Below are 24,668 nucleotides of genomic sequence, written 5' to 3'. Positions count from 1 at the left end.
TTTATTATGATTCTCACAATTCTGACAAGGAGACGCGTACATAATCGTATATGTGATTTACTCGCATCTCGAGGAAATACATCTATGGTTATATGCATATCCTACGTCAGAATTGTGAGAATCGCAGTAAATTCCCTGTGTCACATCAGCATTAGTGAATGTGAATGTTGACGGATTCAAATGGAATAGGACAAAAATTTTCACTTACTAGAATATCAGATCTCTTGAATTCTAGGAGCAGCACGTAGGTCCCCATGCAATGGAATTACGGAATATTCTCTTAACATGGGGCCCACAGAGATTTCATATTTTTTTTCTTTATTTAACCGAATGACCGGGGCTTTGACAACAAAGCGAGAGACACGTCAGCAAAGAAATTGTGGCAGAGAATGGAAACAGGCAATTGCAGGTTTCTTGTCCAAGACAAATGTGGTGCGAAGCAACTGATGGTCGTTTTCGTTCGTTCGTTCGTTTCATTTGAGAAGTGAGAGTTTGTTATAAAAGAGAAGGGACAGAAAGTCTTGCATTTTGTCTTCAGCAGAACATATATTATCATTGTTTATGGAGGCCTTAAGAGAGACAGATAGAGAGAACGACTTTAAAATCATAATGAAGCTTTGAATTTCTTCTACGAAATTTGAAGTTGAGCCATAGAGCTCTCTTCTGATTTTGCAACTGATTTCGATCTTTGATTTGAACTGTAAAACATGGCGGCTAATAACACTATTAACTTGGAAGAGATCAAGAACGAGAACATCGATCTTGTAAGAATCTCTATGACTCATTTGGTTTCTAAATTTGAACAATCTGAATCGAAAATTCTCTACCAACTAATGTCATTTGTTGTTTCATTAATTACTAATAATGTTAATTCTTGCAGGAGAGGATACCTGTGGAGGAAGTCTTCGAGCAGCTGAAATGTACCAAAGCGGGTTTGACAACAGAGGAAGGGGAGCAGAGAATCCAGATTTTCGGCCCCAACAAATTAGAAGAGAAAAAGGTAATTTTTTTTTTAATTTTACTTGATTTTCATTTTTATTTCTATACTCATTAAAATATTTAAATTATGATGCTTGAACAAAAAAAAAATAAAATGAAACACAGGAAAGCAAGTTTCTCAAGTTCTTGGGCTTTATGTGGAATCCTCTATCATGGGTCATGGAAATTGCAGCTGTTATGGCCATAGCTTTGGCAAATGGAGGGGTAACTAACCATTAATCATTAACACACATACGCACTCTCTATATCTCTCTCTGTCTCTCTTACTTGCTCTGATTTTAGGGCAAACCTCCCGACTGGCAAGATTTCGTTGGTATCATGGTGTTGCTTATCATCAACTCTACAATCAGCTTTATTGAAGAAAATAATGCTGGAAACGCAGCTGCTGCTTTAATGGCTGGTCTTGCTCCTAAGACCAAGGTAATATTTTTATTCCAATTTCCAATCCATGGTGCAATCTAGGGAAACCCCTTCACTTGAATTCTAACGTGAACCATGTGTTTATTCGAATTCAAATGAAGGTTATTAGAGACGGAAAATGGAGTGAGCAGGACGCAGCGATCTTGGTACCAGGAGACATTATCAGCATCAAATTAGGTGACATAGTGCCTGCAGATGCTCGTCTTTTAGAAGGAGATCCACTGAAGATCGATCAATCAGCCCTCACTGGAGAGTCCCTACCAGTCACAAAGAACCCTGGTGATGAAGTATTCTCTGGGTCCACTTGCAAGCAAGGTGAAATCGAGGCCATTGTTATAGCCACTGGAGTCCACACATTCTTCGGTAAGGCCGCTCACCTCGTTGACAGTACCAACCAAGTTGGTCACTTTCAAAAGGTAAATAAAATTGCCCAATTTAATCAATTAAAGTTTGCTAAATTGTTGCACAATGTGATAATCATGAGGTGATGGTTTGTTGATCAGGTGTTGACAGCCATTGGTAACTTCTGTATTTGCTCGATTGCTTTGGGGATGATAGTGGAGATTGTAGTAATGTATCCCATACAGCACAGGAAGTACAGAGAGGGAATTGATAACTTGTTGGTGCTTCTTATTGGAGGGATTCCAATTGCTATGCCAACTGTGTTGTCTGTTACTATGGCTATTGGGTCTCATAGGTTGTCTGAACAAGGTGCCATCACCAAGCGTATGACTGCCATTGAAGAAATGGCTGGGATGGATGTGCTTTGCAGTGACAAGACTGGGACTTTGACCCTCAACAAGCTTACTGTGGACAAAACGATGATCGAGGTTTGAGATTGAAGTTTAGAACAGTAGAGTAAGATTGATTGATGTTTTAGGATAGTTGAGCTGATCATCGGTTATATGTTGTTGCAATTGGTGCAGGTATTCGCAAATGACATTGACAAGGACACTGTGGTTTTGATTGCTGCAAGGGCTTCCAGGGTTGAGAACCAAGATGCTATCGATGCTTCTATTGTAGGCATGTTGGCTGATCCTAAGGAGGTAAGATATAGATAGAAAAAAAGGAAGAGTATGAAAACTTTTAGGCCTTCTGACTGATGAATGTTTCACCTCTCATTGGTTTTTCTTACCTCAAATGAGGTTTAAGACTCTTCATCAGACATATAGTTGAGATGCGATGGAGAGAGCCTCAAACATTGTTTGAGGTTAGTGTTGTAAGTAAAAAAAATGACACAAAAGAGATTTAACAAAGAAAACAACAATGACAAACAGAATACAGAGAATTTATGTGGTTTGGCAGTGTGCCCACTCCATGGATAAGATCCAGATTAAAGCAATATATTCTAAAGCAGATTACAACCCTAAATGTCTGGAGCTTCCACTCACAAGTATTTTCTCCTTGCCCAAGAGAATCTGTACAAGAAATATCCAATATACCCCTATTCGGTCGGATCATGAATTGGATCCCCCACCCACTGAAGCCCCCCTTCATGAGGCACAACTAAAGTAGTTAGTTTCCACATTAATATGCAAAATAGCATTTCCAAATTGATAAATTCTAGTTGTTGGTTTGGAAACATGGTTTGATGAGAGGGAAAACACGGGTTCCCTAGAGAATCATTATAAACATCTTCCCATCTCAGTTGTATGTTTGATGCTTGGCCTTAAACATGGTTTGAGGCTAGGATTTTCCAAATGAAAAATGATAAAATCCAAATGATTAGAACTCAGCAATCTTATTGATCCTTTCTTCTGTAATTGTCAATGAGTGTTGCATATAGAACAAAAGAGATGTAGAGTTGAGTAACATTTACCCAACTCATAATGTACAAGATCCTCAAATGAACCTGCCATGGACCAATCAGAACGCATGCTTACCTATTCCCATGCTCCACCTTTGTATTTATTCTAGGCACGAGCAGGTATCATGGAGGTCCATTTCCTACCCTTCAATCCTGTAGAGAAGCGTACTGCCATCACCTACCATGACTCAGATGGTAATTGGCACCGAGCCAGCAAGGGTGCACCTGAGCAGGTAAATTACATTCATCCAACATCAAGCACACTATAAGACTCTTTCGTCCTCTCTTTCCATCTCAGTTACATATTATGATTTTTCTATCTTAATCAGATCATTGAGCTTTGCAATCTTACCGGGGATACCAAGAACAAAGCCCACGCCATCATCGACAAGTTCGCAGATCGTGGTCTTCGCTCTCTGGGTGTTGCCCAACAGACCGTACCCGAGAAGACCAAGGAGAGCGCAGGAGGGCCATGGGAGTTCGTGGGTCTATTGCCTCTCTTTGATCCTCCTAGACATGATAGTGCGGAGACCATCCGTCGGGCCCTCAACCTTGGTGTTAACGTCAAGATGATCACTGGTGACCAACTTGCCATTGGCAAGGAAACTGGTCGCCGTCTTGGCATGGGCACCAACATGTATCCTTCCTCCTCCCTCCTTGGCCAGTGCAAGGATGAATCCATTGCTTCCATCCCTGTTGACGAGCTCATCGAAAAGGCTGATGGTTTCGCCGGAGTCTTCCCTGGTATAGCAACTAGAACTCTATAAGGGAGGTATTTCTAAGTACAAAAATATGCAAGTATTATGATTTTGAAATTTCTTGCTCATAACCCCATACACCTTTTTGAAATATTTACCAAAAAGTGCATATACCCATTTTAGTAAAATGGTTTAGGGTATGAAACATGATTTTGAAATTACTTGATACTGAGATGACTCGAGCTAGTAAAATAGATATTGAAAATCATGGTAAAGAAATAAAACATAAAAGTGGCTATACAAGTACTTTTTTGGGTAAAATTCAATAAATACTAAAATGGATGTATGTCCACTTTTGAATAAATATATTTAAAAAGGGATGTATGGGCTGGTAATTTTCGTAAAATTGTCACCAGTTTTGGTAAAATATCCATTAACGTAGAGTGGGTGGTGTGTATTTTAGCTAGCTACGAACACTAACTATGATGGGCTGGGCTTTCAGAGCACAAGTATGAGATCGTGAAGAAGCTGCAGGAGAGGAAGCACATATGCGGCATGACTGGAGATGGTGTGAATGACGCACCTGCACTGAAGAAGGCTGACATTGGTATTGCTGTTGCAGATGCTACCGATGCAGCTCGAGGTGCATCTGACATAGTGTTGACTGAGCCAGGGCTGAGTGTGATTGTGAGTGCCGTGTTGACTAGTAGAGCCATTTTCCAGAGAATGAAGAACTACACAATCTATGCTGTGTCGATCACCATTCGAATTGTCCTTGGTTTCATGCTCATTGCTCTTATCTGGAAATTTGACTTCTCACCCTTCATGGTCCTCATCATTGCCATTCTCAATGATGGAACCATCATGACCATTTCCAAGGATAGGGTGAAGCCCTCCCCTTTGCCTGACTCATGGAAGCTTAAAGAAATCTTTGCCACTGGCATCGTCCTTGGCACCTACCTCGCTGTCATGACCGTCATCTTCTTCTGGATTGCCCGTGAAACAGACTTCTTCTCTGTAAGTTAAATTCAATTAAATTAGTTAAATCAAGCTTATACTAATCATACATTCATGCTAAAACTTCCATCCACCAAATTATATAAAATTTGAATTTTATTTAAAAATTCTCGTCATACTGGATTTATATATAGACCAACTAACTTATCCGTATCCAAATTTGACAGGATCACTTTGGTGTGCGATCGATCAGGAACAACAACGATGAGCTTACTGCAGCTCTCTACCTCCAAGTGAGCATAGTTAGCCAGGCTCTCATCTTTGTTACCCGTTCAAGGAGCTGGTCTTTCATCGAACGCCCTGGTCTTTTGCTCTTGAGTGCCTTCTTTGCTGCTCAGCTGGTGAGTACATTTAGGCTTGTGTCATTTTTATTTTTTTTCAGATTGCAAACCTATTAGTATCACCCTCGCCGTGCAAGTTATAGTACAATCACTAGTCTGATTCCTACATATGGTGAATTAAGGTGGCTACATTAATCGCTGTGTACGCAAATTGGGAATTTGCGAGGATCCAAGGCATGGGGTGGGGATGGGCAGGAGTGGTTTGGCTCTACAGCATTGTTTTCTACTTCCCTCTCGACGTTCTCAAGTTCATCATCCGATACTCTTTGAGTGGCAAGGCTTGGAATAATATGCTTCAAAACAAGGTATGTAATTTCATTTCACCAACTAGAGGTTAGAGCTGCCAATGGGTGGGTTCGAGCAGGTCTTGGCTGAGTCCTAACCCATCCCTAAAAGGCAGGCTGGCTGTACCTTAGACCAGTCCTTCTAAACCCCTATTGGGACCAAGTTGTTCCAAATGAGCCTGGGTTGGTCTTGGTTTTTTGGGCTTTATAAAAATATGAAAATTGCACATCCTTTGTGACTGAACGATATTAATTTTCATCAAAACAGGGGTTCAAACACTAATTCAAATCTTAATATAAAATTATAAATCTAATCACATATAATATACATATATACCCTATAGTAGTAAATTGGGTCGGACTGGAGAGCATATTGACACTAACCTGACCCATATATAATGGATAAGAAAATGGTGTGTCGGATGGGATCCCAAGATAATGGCCCTAAACATTATTATTATTATTATTATTTTAGACGGCTTTCACGACAAAGAAGGATTATGGAAAAGGAGAGAGGGAGGCACAATGGGCAGCGGCTCAACGTACCCTGCATGGGCTCCAACCCGCAGAGGCATCATCGACACTCTTCAACGACAAGAACACCTTCAGTGAGTTATCTGATATTGCTGAGCAGGCCAAGAGGCGTGCAGAGGTCGCAAGGTAATAATGTAGAGGAGCTAGGGGTCTCTTGGTAAAAAAATAAATTTCGTAAATCAAATTATGTCTAACTTATGTTATCGATTGGTTTTGTTTTATTTTGTTTGCAGGCTAAGGGAGCTTCATACACTGAAGGGGCACGTGGAATCAGTGGTGAAGCTCAAGGGATTGGACATTGAAACCATCCAACAGCACTACACGCTTTAAAAGTACTGAGATAGCGTACGAAAATGCAAAGAAGAAAAGACAAGCAAATCTAGTTTTTTTATCTTTTTTTTTTTTTTTTTTTTATTTTTTGTGTGGAGGATGACAAGTAATTCTTGCTGGGAATAATTGAAATTTGAAGCTAAACGACTGGTGGGAGGTGGTAGTGTGGGATACCTGACGGACCATCTTAAAGGGGTTATCTTAATATGAAGTATTTATTTAATTTTTTTTTTTTTTTATACTCTCTTTTTGTTATTTTATTTTTTTCTAACTTCTCAAAATTTTTATCGAATGTAAGGGGATTTATCTTTTTATTCTTGAATGTGATTGATTCTCATCACGTTGGCTGCAGCGCCCAATAGAGAGATCTCTTTTAATTGTGTTAATGGGTCACGCAGAGAGCATGTTCTATTTGTATGCTGGTACTATGCTCCATTTACTATGTTGAGATTATATTTTGAGCCAAACCTTTAGAATGTTTGGAGAGTTTGTTTTTTTTTTTTGATAAGTATCATTATATTCATAAGAATAAGGTTAGACCGGTCGAGATGACCAACCTAGCAGAACCTTACATAAGGAACTACTCACGAGAAATACAATGAATCCCCTCCCAATTGTAAAGAAAGTCCTCGAAAAACAGCCCCCTAAATTCCTTATAAACTTTAGACCAACAAAACAAAAGACCCAAAATAGATACAAACATGTCTGTGCAATCCATTTGTTTCCCTTCAAAGATGCGTCTATTCCTCTCCAGCCACACCCCCCAACAAATTGCGAATGGTATAATGCTCCACAGAAGTCTCCTTGTGCCTCTAAAAGAATACCCGATTGACGGCCAACACGTGAGAAGGTCCTTTATTGTTTTTGGAAGACAAGTTAGGATTCCATACAACTTAAAGAATTGTGCCCAAATACCATGAGAAAATTTGCAATGAAGGAGAAGATGATCCGAGGATTCTCCATTTTCCATACATAAGACACAACAACTTGCCCCATACCACCCCCGCCGCATCAAAAAGTCCATCGTTTGTATCCTTCCTAGCGATGCCGTCCAAGTGAAAAAAGCAACTTTGCTTGGCACCTTTGGTCCCCAAATTGGGACACAAGGGAATGTATTATTGCCATTGTTACCCAAGGAATGGTAGAAGGAACGTACCGAAAACTTGCCATCCACAAGGGAATGTTTCAATCTTTAATTGGGGGGTGTCATAAATAAATTAAGAAAGTGTAGGTGTAATAAGTAAAAATTGGGGTGCCAATAGCAATACTCTTTTTAATATATAAATTGGTTTGATTTTAGGTATCAGGCACTTATTTTTCCCTATAGATTGTAGAGTGCTATGGATATAAAATTGAGAGAGTTTAGTGTGACCACCACCTCAATAAGTTTTCAAATCTTACTAGTTAGGGATCATGGGACCCATAGGGATTGCAACCAAATAACACCTCTGTCCTTCAAAGTTCCTGGTGTAGATTAAGGGTGTCACAATAGTTATCCAATTATTCTATTACCTGATCTACTAATATGGACCCAATCATTTTTTAGTGTCGGAATAATAAATTTATAATATTATACTAAAATAAATAATTTAATTAAATACTTATAAAAAACCGTCTTAAAGTAAATATAATTGAAGTAAAATTAAAATATAAAAAAAAATGTAAAATCTTTAATTTTTATGTTTTATCTATATGTATTGTCATTCATTATTCATATTTTTATACAATTTCAATGAAAAATAAATGTTTCATACGAGTAGAAGTGAAAGAAAAATAAATAAAGTTAGAGGATGTTATTAAAATATTTTGAAGTTAAAAAATAAAAGATGAAAAAATAATAATGAGTTAAAGGAGTAAAAGAGGAAATATAATAAAATTAAAGAAGGTGAAGAGAAAATACAATAACGTGGATCCTACAAAAATTAAAGTTTGATAAAATATTTACTTTAATTGGATGGAAATCTGTCCTTAACAAAAGTGGATCCTACAATTGTGTGTTATTATTATTGTATTATATTATACAATAATGTAATACATAATAATAACACATAATTGTAAGACTCCCCATTGCTTTAGTTATATAGGATAAACATCTCATCCGTCTCTTTGTATATCCCCCCTATATTGCTTTCTCTTTTTATCCTTTCAATTTTATTATTATTTTTCTCATGTCTTTTTCGTTCTCTTTTTTCAAAAATACCTCTTCTAATTATTATTTTTCCTCTTTTTAATAATAATCTTCTAATTCCCTCCCCCCTCCCCCCCCCCCCCCCCCCCGCGGCAAGGACGAACTCTAAGATATATATATAATCTTAAAATCAAATACCTATTTATATCTTATATCCTCTTAACATCTATTCTCTCTTCCAAAATCATGTGTAGAGTCCAAGTTTTATTTATTTTTCAATTTTTTTTTTTTATTAATTTGAATTTTGTCATTCCCAAAGAATCTGTGTAACACGGTCTTGTAAACATGTGCCTAAGGACACACATTAAAATGCATTAAATACACCTCAGGATCGAGCACCTGGGAGTATTTTTGGTTAATGCACTTTAAGCCGTGCAGTTTGCACATGCCACCTATTAGTAATATTAAAAATAAATCTATTCAATAGAAATGAGACACCTGTGTGTATTGTACAGAACTCCATAAGCGAAGTCCTACCGGATCATACACCAGTTAATAATGGATTAAAAATCAGGTGGTGCTGGTGTTACAACTTACAACAACTTAACCACACTAACCATTAAAAGCGAAAACGAGAACGAGACAGAGAGGATCAGTTTCGAATACATCGCTTCGCACAAGTTCCACCCTTTCTTCTTCTCCCTTGGAAACTCCGATACATATTTGTCTCCTTCCGAAACGATACCATTAGGGTTTTGCTGTCTCAGTTCGATCAGGTCTCATCATTTTCAAGAATTTCAATCTTCAAGATCAAATTTTTGGATTAACAAGTGTTCGATCGGAAATTTACTTTATTGATTAAGATCAATTTCAGTCAAATTGATCTTACTGATTCAATTTTCTTTTGATTCAGATGGCTTCAACGATACTTTCTCTCGCTTCTGCCTCGCCATCTGCTTCAGCAACAATGCGAGAGAATCGCAATGTATCAGTACATCTTATCGATTTTTTGTTTCTCAATTGTTGATTTATATTTCATAGCCATGAAATTTGAAAATTTCTATTATTGTACATGAACAGGTGAGTTTGAGGAAGGTAAAGATCGGTAGCTCTGATGTAAGGTTCATGTTCCAAAAGGAGAGAGAAAATCCCTTTCTAAAGACAAAGGTAGTGTCATGGTACTATTTTTGTTGTTGTGTGAGTGTGGATTTATTGATTTTAGTTTTTTTTTTGTGTGTGTGTTTGTGTATTTGGATGAATTCTGCGTTTTTTACTTTGTTTTTTTTTTTTTGCTTGAATTCGATGGTACTTTTTTTTTTGTGGTGTTAGTGAAGATTATTGGTTTTGGTGTGGGTTTATTTTGTTAGATTAAAATCCAAATCTAACATATTGATTCTCAAATAAATGCGGAAATAAATCAAGAGAATCAAAACTGAAAATGCCCAAAATTTGTATAAATACCTCCCGCCATTGATTTCACCCTCTTATGCTGAAGATCCGTCGATCTCGATTTGGTACTTCCAAAACTCTGATTCACTCCTTAGATGGTGTAAAAATGAAGGAGATTGAGAGAGTGAGTAGTTTTGGGGACCAAACGGTTCCTTTTATAACCAAACTTGGTCGAGGCTTCCATCAAGCACTCGACCACGTTTTGGTTTGTTGCCACAAACCAGATCTGAAGTGGGTCACGTTTCTTAACTATAAGAAACGTGTTGAGACGAAGTGGACCACTATAAGGGATCCGAAAAAATAGGGTTGTAAATGTGTGCGAAAAATAAGGGACAGTAGAGAATCGGGGATAACATTCTCCCACTTGGTCCACAATACAAATGTCTCATCTTAAACCCATCGATGATCTGTATTAAGTAATAAATACACGAATCATAGCGATAAGTCCTCTAAAGACGAGTATTACCTTCCATGTATTACAATGTATTTATTTCTTAATATTACACTTTATGTGGTAACATTTCTTAATGAATAAACCCTATGTTTATTCTGGTCCTACACAAATGAAGTTTCTCAAAATAAATTAAGGTGCACATAAATATGAGAAACATTACAATTAGAAGAGTTTCATTAAATAACATTGTTTATACAATGAAAAACTACATAATGGAACTAAGTCCCATATTCACTACATGATCCTTGAATTTCAATGGTGGCATGCCTTTAGTCAAAGGATCAGCGATCATCAATTCAGTGCTAACGTGCTCAATGACCACTTTCTTTTCTTTGACACGTTCCCTTACAGCTAAATACTTAATGTCGATATGTTTACTTCGACTTCCACTTTTGTTGTTTTTAGCCATGAAAACAGCAGCTGAATTGTCGCAATACATTCTTAATGGCCTAGAGATAGAATCCATAATTCTAAGCCCACATATGAAACTCTTAAGCCATACACCATGCGAAGTAGCCTCAAAACAAGAAACGAACTCGGCTTCCATAGTGGAAGTGGCAGTCAAGGTCTGCTTGGCACTTCTCCATGATACAGCTCCACCAGCCATCATAAAAATGTAACCTGATGTTGATTTACGTGAATCAACACAGCCAGCAAAGTCCGAATCTGAGTAACCAATAACTTCCAGATTGTCCGTCCGTCTATACATAAGCATGTAATCCTTAGTTCCTTGAAGATACCTCATCACTTTCTTTGCAGCTCTCCAGTGGTCTAAACCTGGATTACTCTGATATCGTCCCAACATCCCCACAACAAATGCAATGTCAGGTCTTGTGCAGACCTGAGCATACATTAGGCTTCCGACAGCAGAAGCATATGGAATGTTTTTCATTTGTTCCCTCTCAAGATCGTTCTTCGGGCATTGGTTCAAATTGAACTTATCACCCTTCACAATGGGAGCAACACTTGGTGAACAATCCTTCATCCGAAATCTCTCTAAAACCTTATTGATATAGGTTTCCTGCGACAGACCCAAGATACCTCGAAATCTGTCTCTATGGATCTTAATGCCAATGACATAAGACGCCTCACCCATATCCTTCATATCAAAGTTTTTAGAGAGGAATTGTTTCACCTCATGCAGCAAACCCTTATCATTGGTTGCTAGCAAAATATCATCCACATATAAAACAAGAAAACAAATTTTACTCCCACTGACCTTCTGGTATATACATTGATCCATAATATTTTCTACAAAACCAAATGAAGAAATTACATTATGGAATTTTAAATACCATTGACGGGATGCTTGTTTTAAACCGTATATGGATTTCTTAAGCTTGCAAACCAATTGCTCACCATCACTAGAGGGAAATCCTTCAGGTTGTTTCATGTAAACCTCCTCCTCTAGATCTCCATTAAGAAATGCCGTTTTCACATCCATTTGTTGCAATTCTAAGTCAAAATGGGCTACTAATGCCAAAATAGCACGCAAGGAATCTTTCTTAGATACAGGAGAAAAAGTCTCCGTATAATCGATTCCTTCCTTCTGAGTGAATCCCTTTGCAACGAGTCTTGCCTTGTATCTCTCAATGTTGCCTAATGAGTCTTTCTTTGTCTTAAAGACCCATTTACAACCAATGGCTTTTGCACTATTAGGCAACTCAACAAGGTTCCAAACTCCGTTACTCTTCATAGAATTCATCTCTTCCTCCATGGCATTGTACCATAATTCTGATTCTTTACAACTCATGGCTTGCGAAAAAGATTCAGGATCATTTTCGGCTCCAATGTTGTAGTCAGATTCTTGCAGATACACAACATAATCACCAGAAATTGCTGACTTCTTAGTTCTAGCAGATCTTCTTAATGTCGCACCATCATCTTCCTCGGAAGTATGAGGTTCAACTCGTTGTTCAGAAGTTTCAGGCAACTCTTGAACAACCTGATCTACCGGAATGTTGTCAACAGCTTGTGGAACTTCAATGATTGATTGTTCAACACCAGTTTGTACTTGAGGGGCGTTGTGAACAATAACCAATCTATCACCTGAAGTGGAAGGTTGAGACTCTGAATGATCATTCTCAGAACCAATAGTCCTGATTTGATCGCTCCCACTGATCAAGTCATTTTCAAGAAACTTTGCATTTCTTGATTCCACAATCCCAGTACTGTAAGATGGACAAAAAAATCTGTAACCTTTAGACCTTTCAGCATATCCAATGAAATACCCACTAATGGTCCTTGGGTCCAGTTTCTTTTCTTGTGGATTATAAATTCTTACTTCAGACGGACATCCCCAAACGCGCATATGTCGCAAACTCGGTTTCCAACCTTTCCATAATTCAAATGGTGTTTTACAAACAGCCTTGGTTGGAACTCGGTTTAATATATACACTGCCGTCTTAAGTGCTTCAGCCCACAAGGAATTAGAAAGATTAGAGTTGCTTAGCATACTCCGCACCATGTCCAATAATGTTCGATTTCTTCTTTCTGCTACACCATTCTGATCCGGTGAACCAGGCATGGTGTATTGGGCAACAATCCCATGCTCTTGAAGAAACTTTGCAAATGGCCCAGGTGCTTGTCCATTCTCTGTGTATCTACCATAATATTCTCCACCTCTATCTGATCTCACGATCTTAATTTGTTTGCCGCATTGTTTCTCTACTTCAGCCTTAAAGATTTTAAAGGCATCTAATGCTTCGTTCTTGTTATGAAGCATGTAGAGATACATATATCGTGAAAATCATCTATGAAGGAGATGAAGTATTTTTGACCATGTGAATCCATGTCTGGACTACATATATCAGTATGTATGATTTCTAATATGGCCGAACTCCTATTAGCACCTTTCTTTGACTTGTTGGTCTGCTTTCCCTTTATGCAGTTCACACAAGTCTCAAAATCAGTAAAATCTAGAGTACTAAGTACCCCATCATTTACTAATCTTTTAATCCTCTCTATAGAGATATGACCTAATCTCCGGTGCCATAATGTAGAGGAATCCTCATTAACAACACATCTTTTAGTGCCAGTTTGAACATGCATAGCATTATAAGTGGTATTGTTTTGTAAATTAATGCAGTAAAGACCATCAGACAAAATACCATTCCCAACACAATCAGATTTATAAAATAAATCAAATGATATTTCTGAAAAGTGAAAGGAATATCCAAAAGGTACAAGTCTTGAAACTGAAATCAAGTTTCTAGAAAAACTTGGAACATAAAAGGTCTTTTCTAATTCTAAAACAAAACCACTACTTAAAGTTAAACAGCATGTCCCTACAACCTCCACATGTGAGCCCATCTTGTTTCCGGATAAGATGCTTTGCTCACTTCCCACTGGCTTCCTTAGGTTTTGCAAACTCTGCAAGGAATTCGAAATGTGAATTGTTGAACCAGAATCAATCCACCATGTGTTAATATTTACATTAACCATATTAGATTCATAATAAACAAATGAGATTGAATTACTTGTGTCTTCAAGCCATTTCTTAAATTTGGCGCATTCCTTCTTCACGTGTCTCGTCTTTTTACAGAAGAAACACTTGGAATTTTTCTTGATATCAGCTTGGAGAGGTATTTTACCTTTCCCTTTCTGATTAGCCTGAAATTTGCCTTTAATTCGCGTAGCCAGCATTGCACTCCTCCCAGTTCCATCATTAGCCTTCCTTCATCTTGAACACACATGGTCATGAGTTCATTAATTGACCATTTGTCTTTATGTGTGTTGTAAGAGATTTTGAAGGGCCCGTATTGATGCAGAAGGGTATTCAAAATGTAGTGCACCAGAAAGGACTCCGACATTTCAACCTCGAGATTTTTAATTGAGCCGCAATATCCCTCATATGCATGATGTGCTCACGCACACCTTTGACATTTGTGAGCCTTAGGGATGAGAACTTCATGATTAGGGTACTTGCGAGAGCCTTTTCTGAAGTGACGAATTGATCATCAATGGCTTTTAGCAAGTCCCGGACATTATCATGCTGATCTACAGAACCACGAATACCAGCAGAGATTTTTGTCTTAATGAACATTACGCTGAGGCGATTAGATCGCTCCCATTTTTCATAAAGCGTAATGTCCGCTGTAGAGCTGGTATCGGAAATTGCAGGTGGTTCATCTTTCCTAATAGCATAATCAATGTCCATCCATCCTAAATGAAGGAGAATTCTCTCTTTCCATACTTTATAGTTATCATCCTTTAATTCGGGAATATCACATCGGACATAAATTAAAAATTACATGTTTATGTTAAAATTGAGACCTAAATTATTTCATGTTTTACCAATGTAAATCATGCTTAAAAATTTGAGTCTAATGATTAAAAATTACCTGTGGGCTAAATTTTTAATTCAAAAGATTCAATCATTCTTTATGATAGAATAAATCAAATTATTCACTTAATTCGTAATTATACAAGATATATATTCTATCTTAGATTAAATTTTATGATAAAACTACCAAATTATTAATTCATAATTCCTGTGGGTAAGTTATGAATAATTTGATATTTTATCCTAATTAATTATATAAATATAATAAAATTTCCTGTGGGATAAAATTTATTATATTAAGTATAATTAATTACAATTAATGTCTAAATAAACTTTATGTGATCCTAATTAATTATAGTTTTGTTTAATTAAAGATGCTGTGGCTATTCTCTAATTAACTAAAATTATATGGATCACTTAGACATTATTCATTTATGCTTAAAAATTATTTTGCATAAAAAAAAAAATAACTGAAAATAACATGTCATTATTATGCATAATCAATCCTATAATTTTAAGCATAAATTTTCATCCAAAATTTTGCATAATTAATTTAAGCAGAATAATTAATTCATGCAAACACATAACACATATAAATCTGAATAAATTGCATACAATTAAACAAACTGAAGATCATATGCAAAAATAAATAAATAAATAAATAAAAGATAGGCACGTTACTAAATAAATGCCTAAACAATTATAGAAATTATTTTATTTATTTATTTTATTTATACATTTTATCTTCTTCAATTTTCAGTCTATCCGAAATCTATCCGATTTGTATCTGATTTAGATCCGATATGGATCCGATTTCTATCTGATATCTATCCGATTTCTATCCGATATCTATCAGATTTGAATCTAATACAATTCATCAGATAAAACTCCAAAAGATTGTTTAAAAAAAAATTATATAGAAATTAGAAATCTAATTTCTCAACTGATTTCTATCCGAATTTTATCTGATTTGTATCCGATTTCTATCCGATACAACTCAGTAGCCAAAATCGGTCTTCAAATCAACATTTTAATATAGTTTAAAAATACAGAAATTTTAGAAATCCATTATCCTTATGATTTCTAACATTAATAAGCATTAAAATAAAATTTTTATCCAAAATCCGAGAATCATGAATTTCGGAATGCAATAAAATAAATAAATAAATAAATATCAAGGCAGAGATTATGGATGCTCTGATACCAAATGTTAGATTAAAATCCAAATCTAACATATTGATTCTCAAATAAATGCGGAAATAAATCAAGAGAATCAAAACTGAAAATGCCCAAAATTTGTATAAATACCTCCCGCCATTGATTTCACCCTCTTACGCTGAAGATCCGTCGATCTCGATTTGGTACTTCCAAAACTCTGATTCACTCCTTAGATGGTGTAAAAATGAAGGAGATTGAGAGAGTGAGTAGTTTTGGGGACCAAACGGTTCCTTTTATAACCAAACTTGGTCGAGGCTTCCATCAAGCACTCGACCACGTTTTGGTTTGTTGCCACAAACCAGATCTGAAGTGGGTCACGTTTCTTAACTATAAGAAACGTGTTGAGACGAAGTGGACCACTATAAGGGATCCGAAAAATAGGGTTGTAAATGTGTGCGAAAAATAAGGGACAGTAGAGAATCGGGGATAACATATTTTGCATGAATTATGCGTTTTTGATTATTTGTATATTTTGTTTTTTATGGAATTTGATGTTCAGCTCCATTTGCTTATTGGAGCTCTTTTTGTTTATCGGGTGTACCCAACTCATGTTTTTCAAGAACCCACTATTACAATTAAAGTTGTTAATTTGTTATCCAACCCCCCCTCCCTTTTTTTTTACTTCCATGTTTCAATTGTACTTCAGAAAAAACATTGTTGTATCTTGCATCAACTAGACTGAAGCCGATTTACACATTATGTACTAGAAGTAATCATTTTCCCGTGGATTGATTACTTGATATTGTCTATGACTTTGAGCTTCTTGTCAAGTTGTTAGTTTGTAACTTAAAAAAATTTTAAGTTCTAAATTGTAAATTAAGTAGTGTATGTTGTTTTCTGGGTTCAGAAATATTTATTCTAGCTGTACTTTAGCCTATATGTTACTTTTTTGTTATTATTATTCATCTGTTTATGCAAAACCAGTGCTTTACTTGATTTTGGGATTCTAAATCTCAAATTAAATTCCTCATGGAGAAGTCAGTGGATTAGAGATCAAGATTTGGAACAACTTGGTTATTAAAGAATTGAGATGTCTCTAAGAGATGGCAATGGCTTAAGTTGGAATGAGAATTGCATTCGAGAAAGATAAATGTGCTTCTTTATAGATCTTTTTTATGCATTCATGTCATCCAACAACTCACTCCTCCCATGTCATCCAACAACTCACTCCTCCGCTCCCTCCATCCGTCAATAGGCTAAGTGGCTTGAAAGAAATGAAGAAGAGGATGTTTTCGTAGCTACTGATAATTTAGATGGGGAGAAAGTTTAGGGGTCAGACGGTTTTACAATGGCATTCTACAAAGGTTGTTGAGACATAATAAAAAGCAATCTTAGAAAAAGTATTTGATGAATTTCATGCAAGGGAGGGGGGAAAAAAGAAACGGGGGGGGAGGGGGGGTGAGGATCTAATACAACAATATCTATCCTTATTTTTATTGGAGGGCTGTGACTGATATTTTCATTTTGAAGGTTCTTGTGTATTGTTTATAAAGTTGTGGCTGAAGTTCTAACTTCTTGGGTTAAAGATGATTGAAAATGTGGTCGGGGCATTGGAGAGGGATTTTTTTGAAGGAAGCAAATCTTAGATGGGGTGTTGATGGCAAGTTAATGTATCGATTCTAGGATTTGAGAAATAAAGAGGAAGCTAGTGTGCCATATTGACATGGAAAAGCCATTTGATCCCGTGGATTGTCAATTTCATGAGTATGTCATGGGATGAATGGGGTTCAGCGATGGTGAAGATGGATATTGGGATGCATTTCAACAGCTCTCTAGTTTTGTTAATGGATCTGAGGAAGAATTTTCCGTATTTTTAGGAGGCCTTAGTAGGTCATGTATCTCCCATTCAGTTCGTTGTGTTGGCTGATTCTTTGAGTGAGTTTCTTGTAAAGAGAAAGATCGTTGCATGATTGAAGGTCTTTGTACTTTGATGATACAATTATATTTCTCTTTGAGTCTCGAGAGAAGATGACTAATTCACACACTACTCCTATTGCTTTGAGGCTGTGTTTCTAGTCTTTGGGTAAATTCTAGAAAGTGCTCTTTGATGAGTGTTGGAGAAGGGGAAGAGAAAATTGTTATAGATTTCACTTTATGATTTGTGGACTTAAGAGGTTCCAAACATTTCTAATCTTCACTTTCTTTGGGTGATTGCTTAGTTGTTAAAGATATTTGGGACCTAGTTATTGAAAGGTGGAAAGAAGATTAGCTTGTTGGAAGAATTTATTTTTCTTTTTGGGGTAAAATCACGATGATCAAGAAAACTCTTGCTAGCGTCCCAATGCATCCATGTCCCTGTTTGAGATTCTCATGCTTTAGTTGCCAAACTTTAGATAGAGGTTAGACCCCCGACCGTATCCCCGAACCTCCCAAAATGCATTTATAATATGTGAAGTGACCTTTCGTGGGATGTGAAAGGGTAAAGAAAGGACCTTTGAGGAAAAGGATGGGGATCTCCATGATATAATTATGGCTGTAAAAGGGAACTTGCTTCTTTTTTTGGAGATCCACATATAGTTCAAGGCAACTTCTTTTAGGTTTTTTTTTTATACTAATGGGAGTCTTTGATTTATGGGGATGTCCATCTTATGAATTCTCTTAGTTTTTAGCCTCCTTTGAAGGTCGCCGTGACCTCTAGAGCTCATCTTTGCATATTTCTTATATTTTTTAATGATTTGCTTTTACTTATCAAAAAATAAATATGAAATAAATAAATGTTAAGTGTGGGCGGGGGACATTGGTACTTGTTTTGCTTGCAGATTTGAGTTCTAAATTTTTTTTTTTCTCTTGGCAGTCTTTTGTTCGAACAACTATGGCAATTGCAGTAAATGTATCTCGCTTTGAGGGTGTGACAATGGCCCCTCCAGACCCAATTCTTGGAGTATCTGAAGCATTCAAAGCAGACACAAATGATATGAAGCTCAACCTTGGAGTTGGAGCCTACCGGACAGAAGAGCTCCAACCTTATGTGCTTAACGTAGTTAAAAAGGTTGACTTGTTTTTCTCAATCAAATTTTTTACAAGAAATTTGTTCAAGGTGTCCTCCCAAAGAAAATGTTATGTCATTTAGGTAAAAAATGGATAAACTTATAAATATGAATGGTGTAAAGGATTCATGTTGCTGACCCCAATATTTTGGATAAGGCATCTATGGTGAAGATGATGATGGCAACTTTCCAACTTATGTTTTTTTTTTCTTTTACTGACATTTTTTTATCAACAAATTGATATAAAAACTAAGTACCATATGAACTTTTTCTTCTCTAGGTAGAGAATCTTATGCTCGAGAGAGGAGAAAACAAAGAGGTATTTTGAAATGCTTGTATCAATGGATTTTATTATGGCATTTCTCTCATTTTAATTTAGTTATTTTTTTAGCTCATTTTACCCACATTTTTTGTTGCAGTATCTTCCAATAGAAGGTTTGGCTGCATTCAATAACGTTACTGCCAAGTTGTTGTTCGGAGCTGACAATCCCGTCATCCAACAAGGAAGAGTATGGGAGATTTTTATCTTTTGCATTCATAAACATACATTCTATAATCCATTATGATGGGAAGATTGAAGAGGATTTTGTCTATTGAATTAGAGCTGGATATAAAGTGGAGGTGTGCTTCTGGAGTTCTATATGAGAAAACATCCCTATTAAATTATGAGAAAAATTAATAAGATGGCAGTAATACTGGCTATACGTTATAAAGCTGAATGCTGGGCAATCACAAAGCAACATGTTTGTAGATTGAGCATAGCAGAGAGGATGATGTTGAGATAGAGGTGCAAATACATACATACATACATATATATATATATACATACATACATATATATATATATATATATATATATATATATATATATATATATGGGGGCGGTTCATGGGACATAAGTAAAAACATATGTAAAAACTGTCATTTTTCAAAATATGGTTTAGAAGTTTCGGATTGAGCTGATTTTTTTTGTGAGGATAATCTCTATGATGAGAAGACCATTCTCACAAAAAATCAGCCCCGATCTGAAACTTCTAAATCCATCAAAAGTAGTTTACAAATTATTGCTAAAAAAATCAACGGTCCACATTCTAAATCACTTTTGATGGGGTTAGAAGGTTCAGATTGGGCTGATTTTATGTGAGGATGATCTTCTCATCATAGAGATCATCCTCACAAAAAATTAGCTCAATCCAAAACTTCTAACCCATATTTTGAAAAATTATTGTCTTTACATATGTTTTTACTTGTGTCCCTTGAACACTCCCCTATATATATAATTTGAAAGGACCTCATTCATGAAAATATAGTAGTCTCAATAAGTGATAAATTAGGGTAAGTCAATTGAGATGATTTGGTCATGTGCAACAAAGGCCGATTACAGCCTCGGTAAGAAGGAACTGCAAGTTGAAGGTTAGCATGGATTGAGGTAGTGAGATCAGATATGAACACCTTCAAATTCAATTGACAGAAGAGACAGCTTTTGACAGAATTGAATGAGGAACACCCAACCCCAAATTGTTGGGATAAGGCTTTGATGATGATTCGACATGTATTCATTTTGCCTATACACATCTGTTTGGAAAGTTGAGTTGTGATTAATTATTGTATTTTTATTTTTTTTCAGGTTGCAACTGTTCAAGGTCTTTCAGGGACTGGTTCTCTTCGCCTTGCGGCAGCACTTATAGAAAGATATTTCCCTGGTGCAAAGGTTTTAATATCATCTCCTACCTGGGGTGTGTATGATCACTGGCCTTCAACTTGTTTAGATTTGGATCCAGTTACTTATTTCTTATGGTTGGATGCCTTTGGTTCAGGTAATCACAAGAACATTTTCAATGACTCCAGAGTTCCTTGGTCTGAATATCGGTACTATGATCCTAAGACAGTTGGTTTAGATTTTGATGGAATGATATCAGACATAAAGGTAAAGTGGATGTCCCCATCTGGTAGCTTGCTTTAACCAGCAATGCAGTTTACTGACCATGGATTAAAAATATCATACTGTGTATTGTGTTTTACTAGAGGTTGCAGGCTCTATGAGGGTAAAAAAACACTTCGTTGTCAAATCATGCAAATGCTCTTGAATGAGTGATTATGTGTATCTCATATTTTTGTTACTACTTTATGGCGTACATTGTTATTTCAATTTGTGATCTCTATCTTTTCTTTTATTTTTTCAGTTATCCCATCTCTTTTTATATATTTCTGAAGCAAAACGGTTAGACATGTTGTATATAATGTCACACATTTGACTATTTTGATAGTTTGTGACCATGTTTAAGTTGTCTGATACATGCTTCTATATCATCACTTCTGATCTTTTGCAATAGAATCTACTATTTTTTCTAAATTTTTTGAATTCCTAGAGCTTTTGCATTTGTCACCTGAAGCCCAGTTACAATTTGCTAGTTTCTCAAAAAAAAAAATCTCAAATCTCTCACAAACTTCTCTAAGTAATTGCGATTATTTCCAAAATATGTTCAATTCATGAAGGATAGTTCATAATGTATTTCATAAGGTAGATATCTAAATATCTGTTTGAGATAAGAATTATATTTAGGTAATTCATTCTTTTTTTCCTTTTTCAGGCTGCACCAGATGGATCTTTTGTGTTGCTTCATGGTTGTGCACACAATCCAACTGGCATTGACCCGACACCAGAACAGTGGGAGAAAATTGCTGATGTCATTCAAGAAAAGAACCACATCCCCTTTTTTGATGTTGCCTACCAAGTAAGGCTGTTTCGAGTTGAAAATTGGTTCATGAAACTAGCTGTGGCCTGAACTCTGAATACCCTGCAGGGATTTGCTAGTGGAAGCCTTGATGCTGATGCCTCATCTGTGAGGTTGTTTGTCTCACGTGGTATGGAGCTTTTGGTTGCTCAGTCATACAGTAAAAATCTGGGCCTTTATGCCGAAAGGATTGGAGCTATCAATGTTGTCTGCTCCTCTTCAGATGCAGCAGCAAGGCAAGTACCTAAACCCAATGCAATCTTGGTTGGAGACCACTTCTTCTGATAGATGTCTTGAATCTAATTGACAATTGATCATTTCAAAAGTATCATACACATCCAAATAGGGATATAATTAATGTAACTCATACATATCGAATATATATGACACTAGGGGCAATTTTACTTTTTTGTGGGGTGTATAAACATATGTACTCATCCATGGACATAGGCTCTGTGGAATCACGGAAAATCTTGTTGTGTGTTGTGTTTTGTGTTATTTTGCTTTGTTTTAGTTTTATTGTTTTTGCAATTTGATCTGGGGGTTTTCATTCACACTGCTAATGCGTATATTTTTCATGTTCAGGGTTAAGAGCCAACTTAAAAGGATTGCTCGACCAATGTACTCAAATCCTCCTATTCATGGGGCTAAAATTGTTGCCAATATTGTTGGGGACCCAACTCTCTTCAATGAATGGAAGGAAGAGATGGAATTAATGGCAGGAAGGATAAAGACTGTGAGGCAGAAACTCTTTGACAGTCTCTCTTCAAAGGATAAAAGTGGGAAGGATTGGTCTTTTATCCTTAAGCAGATTGGCATGTTTTCATTTACAGGCTTAAGCAAAGCTCAGGTACAGTCTCTTCCAAATTTAACTTTCACTAGATTATGAACTTTATCGTTGTTTGTTTAATTCTCATCTACTGGTCAAGCATCCATATTTTGCTCTAGATTTCAAGAAATGAGTTCTTGGTGATGTTTTGTTCATATTTTTAAGATTCTGATTTTGACCATGGATATTGATTTCCCAAATCATCCAGAATCTCAGTTAGCTACGTTAATTTTGGAAACTGGTTTCATAATCTCCTTTTGTTAACCCTGTTTCTTCACTTTTGATATGAAATATTTTATATGTTAAGTCCAAAATTGTCATTCTTAGTGCACATGCAAGAAATAGATTCTAAAATTGTGAGAAATGGGTCCTGCCTCAATTATGAAATTTTTTTTATTTTTTATTTTTTCATAATCAACCAAACGTGGTATCAGATTTCTGGTTACAATCTAGGTTCACTAAATTGTTAGATACCCGATTTAAATAGATTTTTAATATTTACAGATAAGATTTATTCGATTAGATTAGGATTCTGATGTGTGTGTTTTTATGGTTTGCTCAGAGTGATAATATGACAAATAAGTGGCATGTGTACATGACGAAGGACGGGAGGATATCTCTGGCTGGATTGTCTTTGGCAAAATGTGAATATCTTGCAGATGCCATCCTTGATTCGTTTTACAATGTCGTTTAAAAGAGACTTGGATGCTTAGTTATTATTCTTTCATGGTGGCTATACTACTGGATTATGCATCTTTTCATGGTTTCCCAGTCTGTTCCTACTTCCTACCATTTAAATTTTTGTAAGTCTATTCGATTCCGTTAAGGAGGTATAACTGTGTGTATGAATGAGTTATAATTATTACGAGGAAATCTTTTAATTTAGGTTCACTTCCCTAATAATACATTCTTCAGAAAGAAGTCCTCTTTTTGAAATTGTAATGGCCAAACTTTGTATGTAGTACCCATGCTTCATTTGACATGTTCTGTTGTATAAAGAACCCAATGTTTAGAGCAGATTGTTGCTTATTTTGGAGAATTTATTGTTATTATTGCGTTTCAAAGGTGCTTTTCGAGCTCAAATTATCGTTAAGACCTTTGGAAAAATTGGCAGAAGTGAGAAATGACTCGGACCTGCTTCCCACTTCTAGTATTTATGAGAACTTGATGGAATATAAGTTACATTTTCGATGAAAAAACGTCCAGTTGTGTATCCCAAGGATAAAAATATTACGGTTCTTGCACATACCACGTCTGTGAGTTTTGAGTTATTCTGTCGGATTGAGTCAGAAAATCAGCACGCTTTTGCCTTACGTGCATTTCCACGTCACTGACTAATCCTTACTACTATAATGAGGGAAGTTTTCGAAATTATAGAAACACCCTTTTATTATGTATTGTTCACAAACCCTTTACTCCATGTTTTAATCACAGATAAGCCCTTTTGATATGTGCGGTTTGCACATGCTGCCTTCTAGTTGTATTATAAAGTAACACGGTATCAAAATGGATTTATCTGTAATTTAAAATGTTGATTAAAGAGTTTTTTTTAATATTACATTGTAAAAAAGATATTTTTGTAATTTTGAAAAAAGATGCAATTTTCTTGAATTTGAGTTTAAATATAAAAGTGGGATTCAAAATTTGGTGTTAAATCACTTCTACTCCACCTTAACTCGTGTATAATTATAGTTAAAGATATCCTTACCTTCATCTCCAATCCTTTATCATGGAAATCGATTGGAAGATACTAAAATTTGAGAACTGCTATTAGCACCTCAAACTTTTACTTGTCACACTTGTTTTGATTTTTATTTGTTAGATTTAGGGATTTATATCTTAATTCTAGACAACTGCTTAAGTTGTTTGAACGTGTTATAATACTTTGTACCGTCGAAGTAATGAATTGAACCATATTTTGTGATGTCTGAATGGTATGTTTTAATTTTTACCTAGGGGGTGATAAATAATTTAAGAAATTCGGTTCTAAAGAGTAAAAGTTGGAGTGCCAATAGCAGTTCTCTTTATTTATCTTTTATGATCAGATATGGACTCAGTTCAGTAGACTTAGGCTCAAAAGGGAACTTGGACTGATCTAACTTGTATGGTCCGCCTATTTAGAGCTGTATTGGGCTGAACCAAACCAATCCCCA

At 36.1% G+C, this 24,668-nt stretch overlaps 2 protein-coding genes across 2 annotated transcripts; both read left to right on the top strand.

Moving 5' to 3' along the window:
* Positions 1-524: 524 nt before the first annotated feature.
* Positions 525-6,655, top strand: LOC147397323 (plasma membrane ATPase 4-like). Its single transcript, XM_086452880.1, has 14 exons — positions 525-764; positions 881-1,000; positions 1,105-1,203; positions 1,282-1,419; positions 1,521-1,835; positions 1,923-2,249; positions 2,346-2,465; positions 3,337-3,459; positions 3,556-3,970; positions 4,427-4,941; positions 5,109-5,282; positions 5,405-5,587; positions 6,042-6,226; positions 6,334-6,655. The coding sequence occupies exons 1-14, from the start codon at positions 708-710 to the stop codon at positions 6,428-6,430; spliced, it is 2,868 nt and encodes a 955-aa protein (XP_086309006.1). The 5' UTR covers positions 525-707; the 3' UTR covers positions 6,431-6,655.
* Positions 6,656-9,149: 2,494 nt separating this feature from the next.
* On the top strand, positions 9,150-23,544 carry ASP5 (aspartate aminotransferase 5). The gene is made up of 12 exons (XM_086452878.1): positions 9,150-9,334; positions 9,472-9,543; positions 9,639-9,725; positions 18,759-18,953; positions 19,232-19,270; positions 19,371-19,460; positions 20,579-20,687; positions 20,769-20,878; positions 21,543-21,686; positions 21,756-21,922; positions 22,272-22,536; positions 23,078-23,544. The coding sequence occupies exons 2-12, from the start codon at positions 9,472-9,474 to the stop codon at positions 23,207-23,209; spliced, it is 1,410 nt and encodes a 469-aa protein (XP_086309004.1). The 5' UTR covers positions 9,150-9,334; the 3' UTR covers positions 23,210-23,544.
* The last annotated feature ends 1,124 nt before the right edge of the window (positions 23,545-24,668 follow it).

This window comes from Akebia trifoliata, chromosome 8 (assembly GCF_017979445.1).
Source record: "Akebia trifoliata isolate Shusen 1 chromosome 8, ASM1797944v1, whole genome shotgun sequence".
Classification (NCBI taxonomy): Eukaryota; Viridiplantae; Streptophyta; class Magnoliopsida; order Ranunculales; family Lardizabalaceae; genus Akebia; species Akebia trifoliata.
The sequence above is the reverse complement of the archived record's forward strand: the minus strand, read 5'-3'. Positions and strand labels throughout refer to the sequence as shown.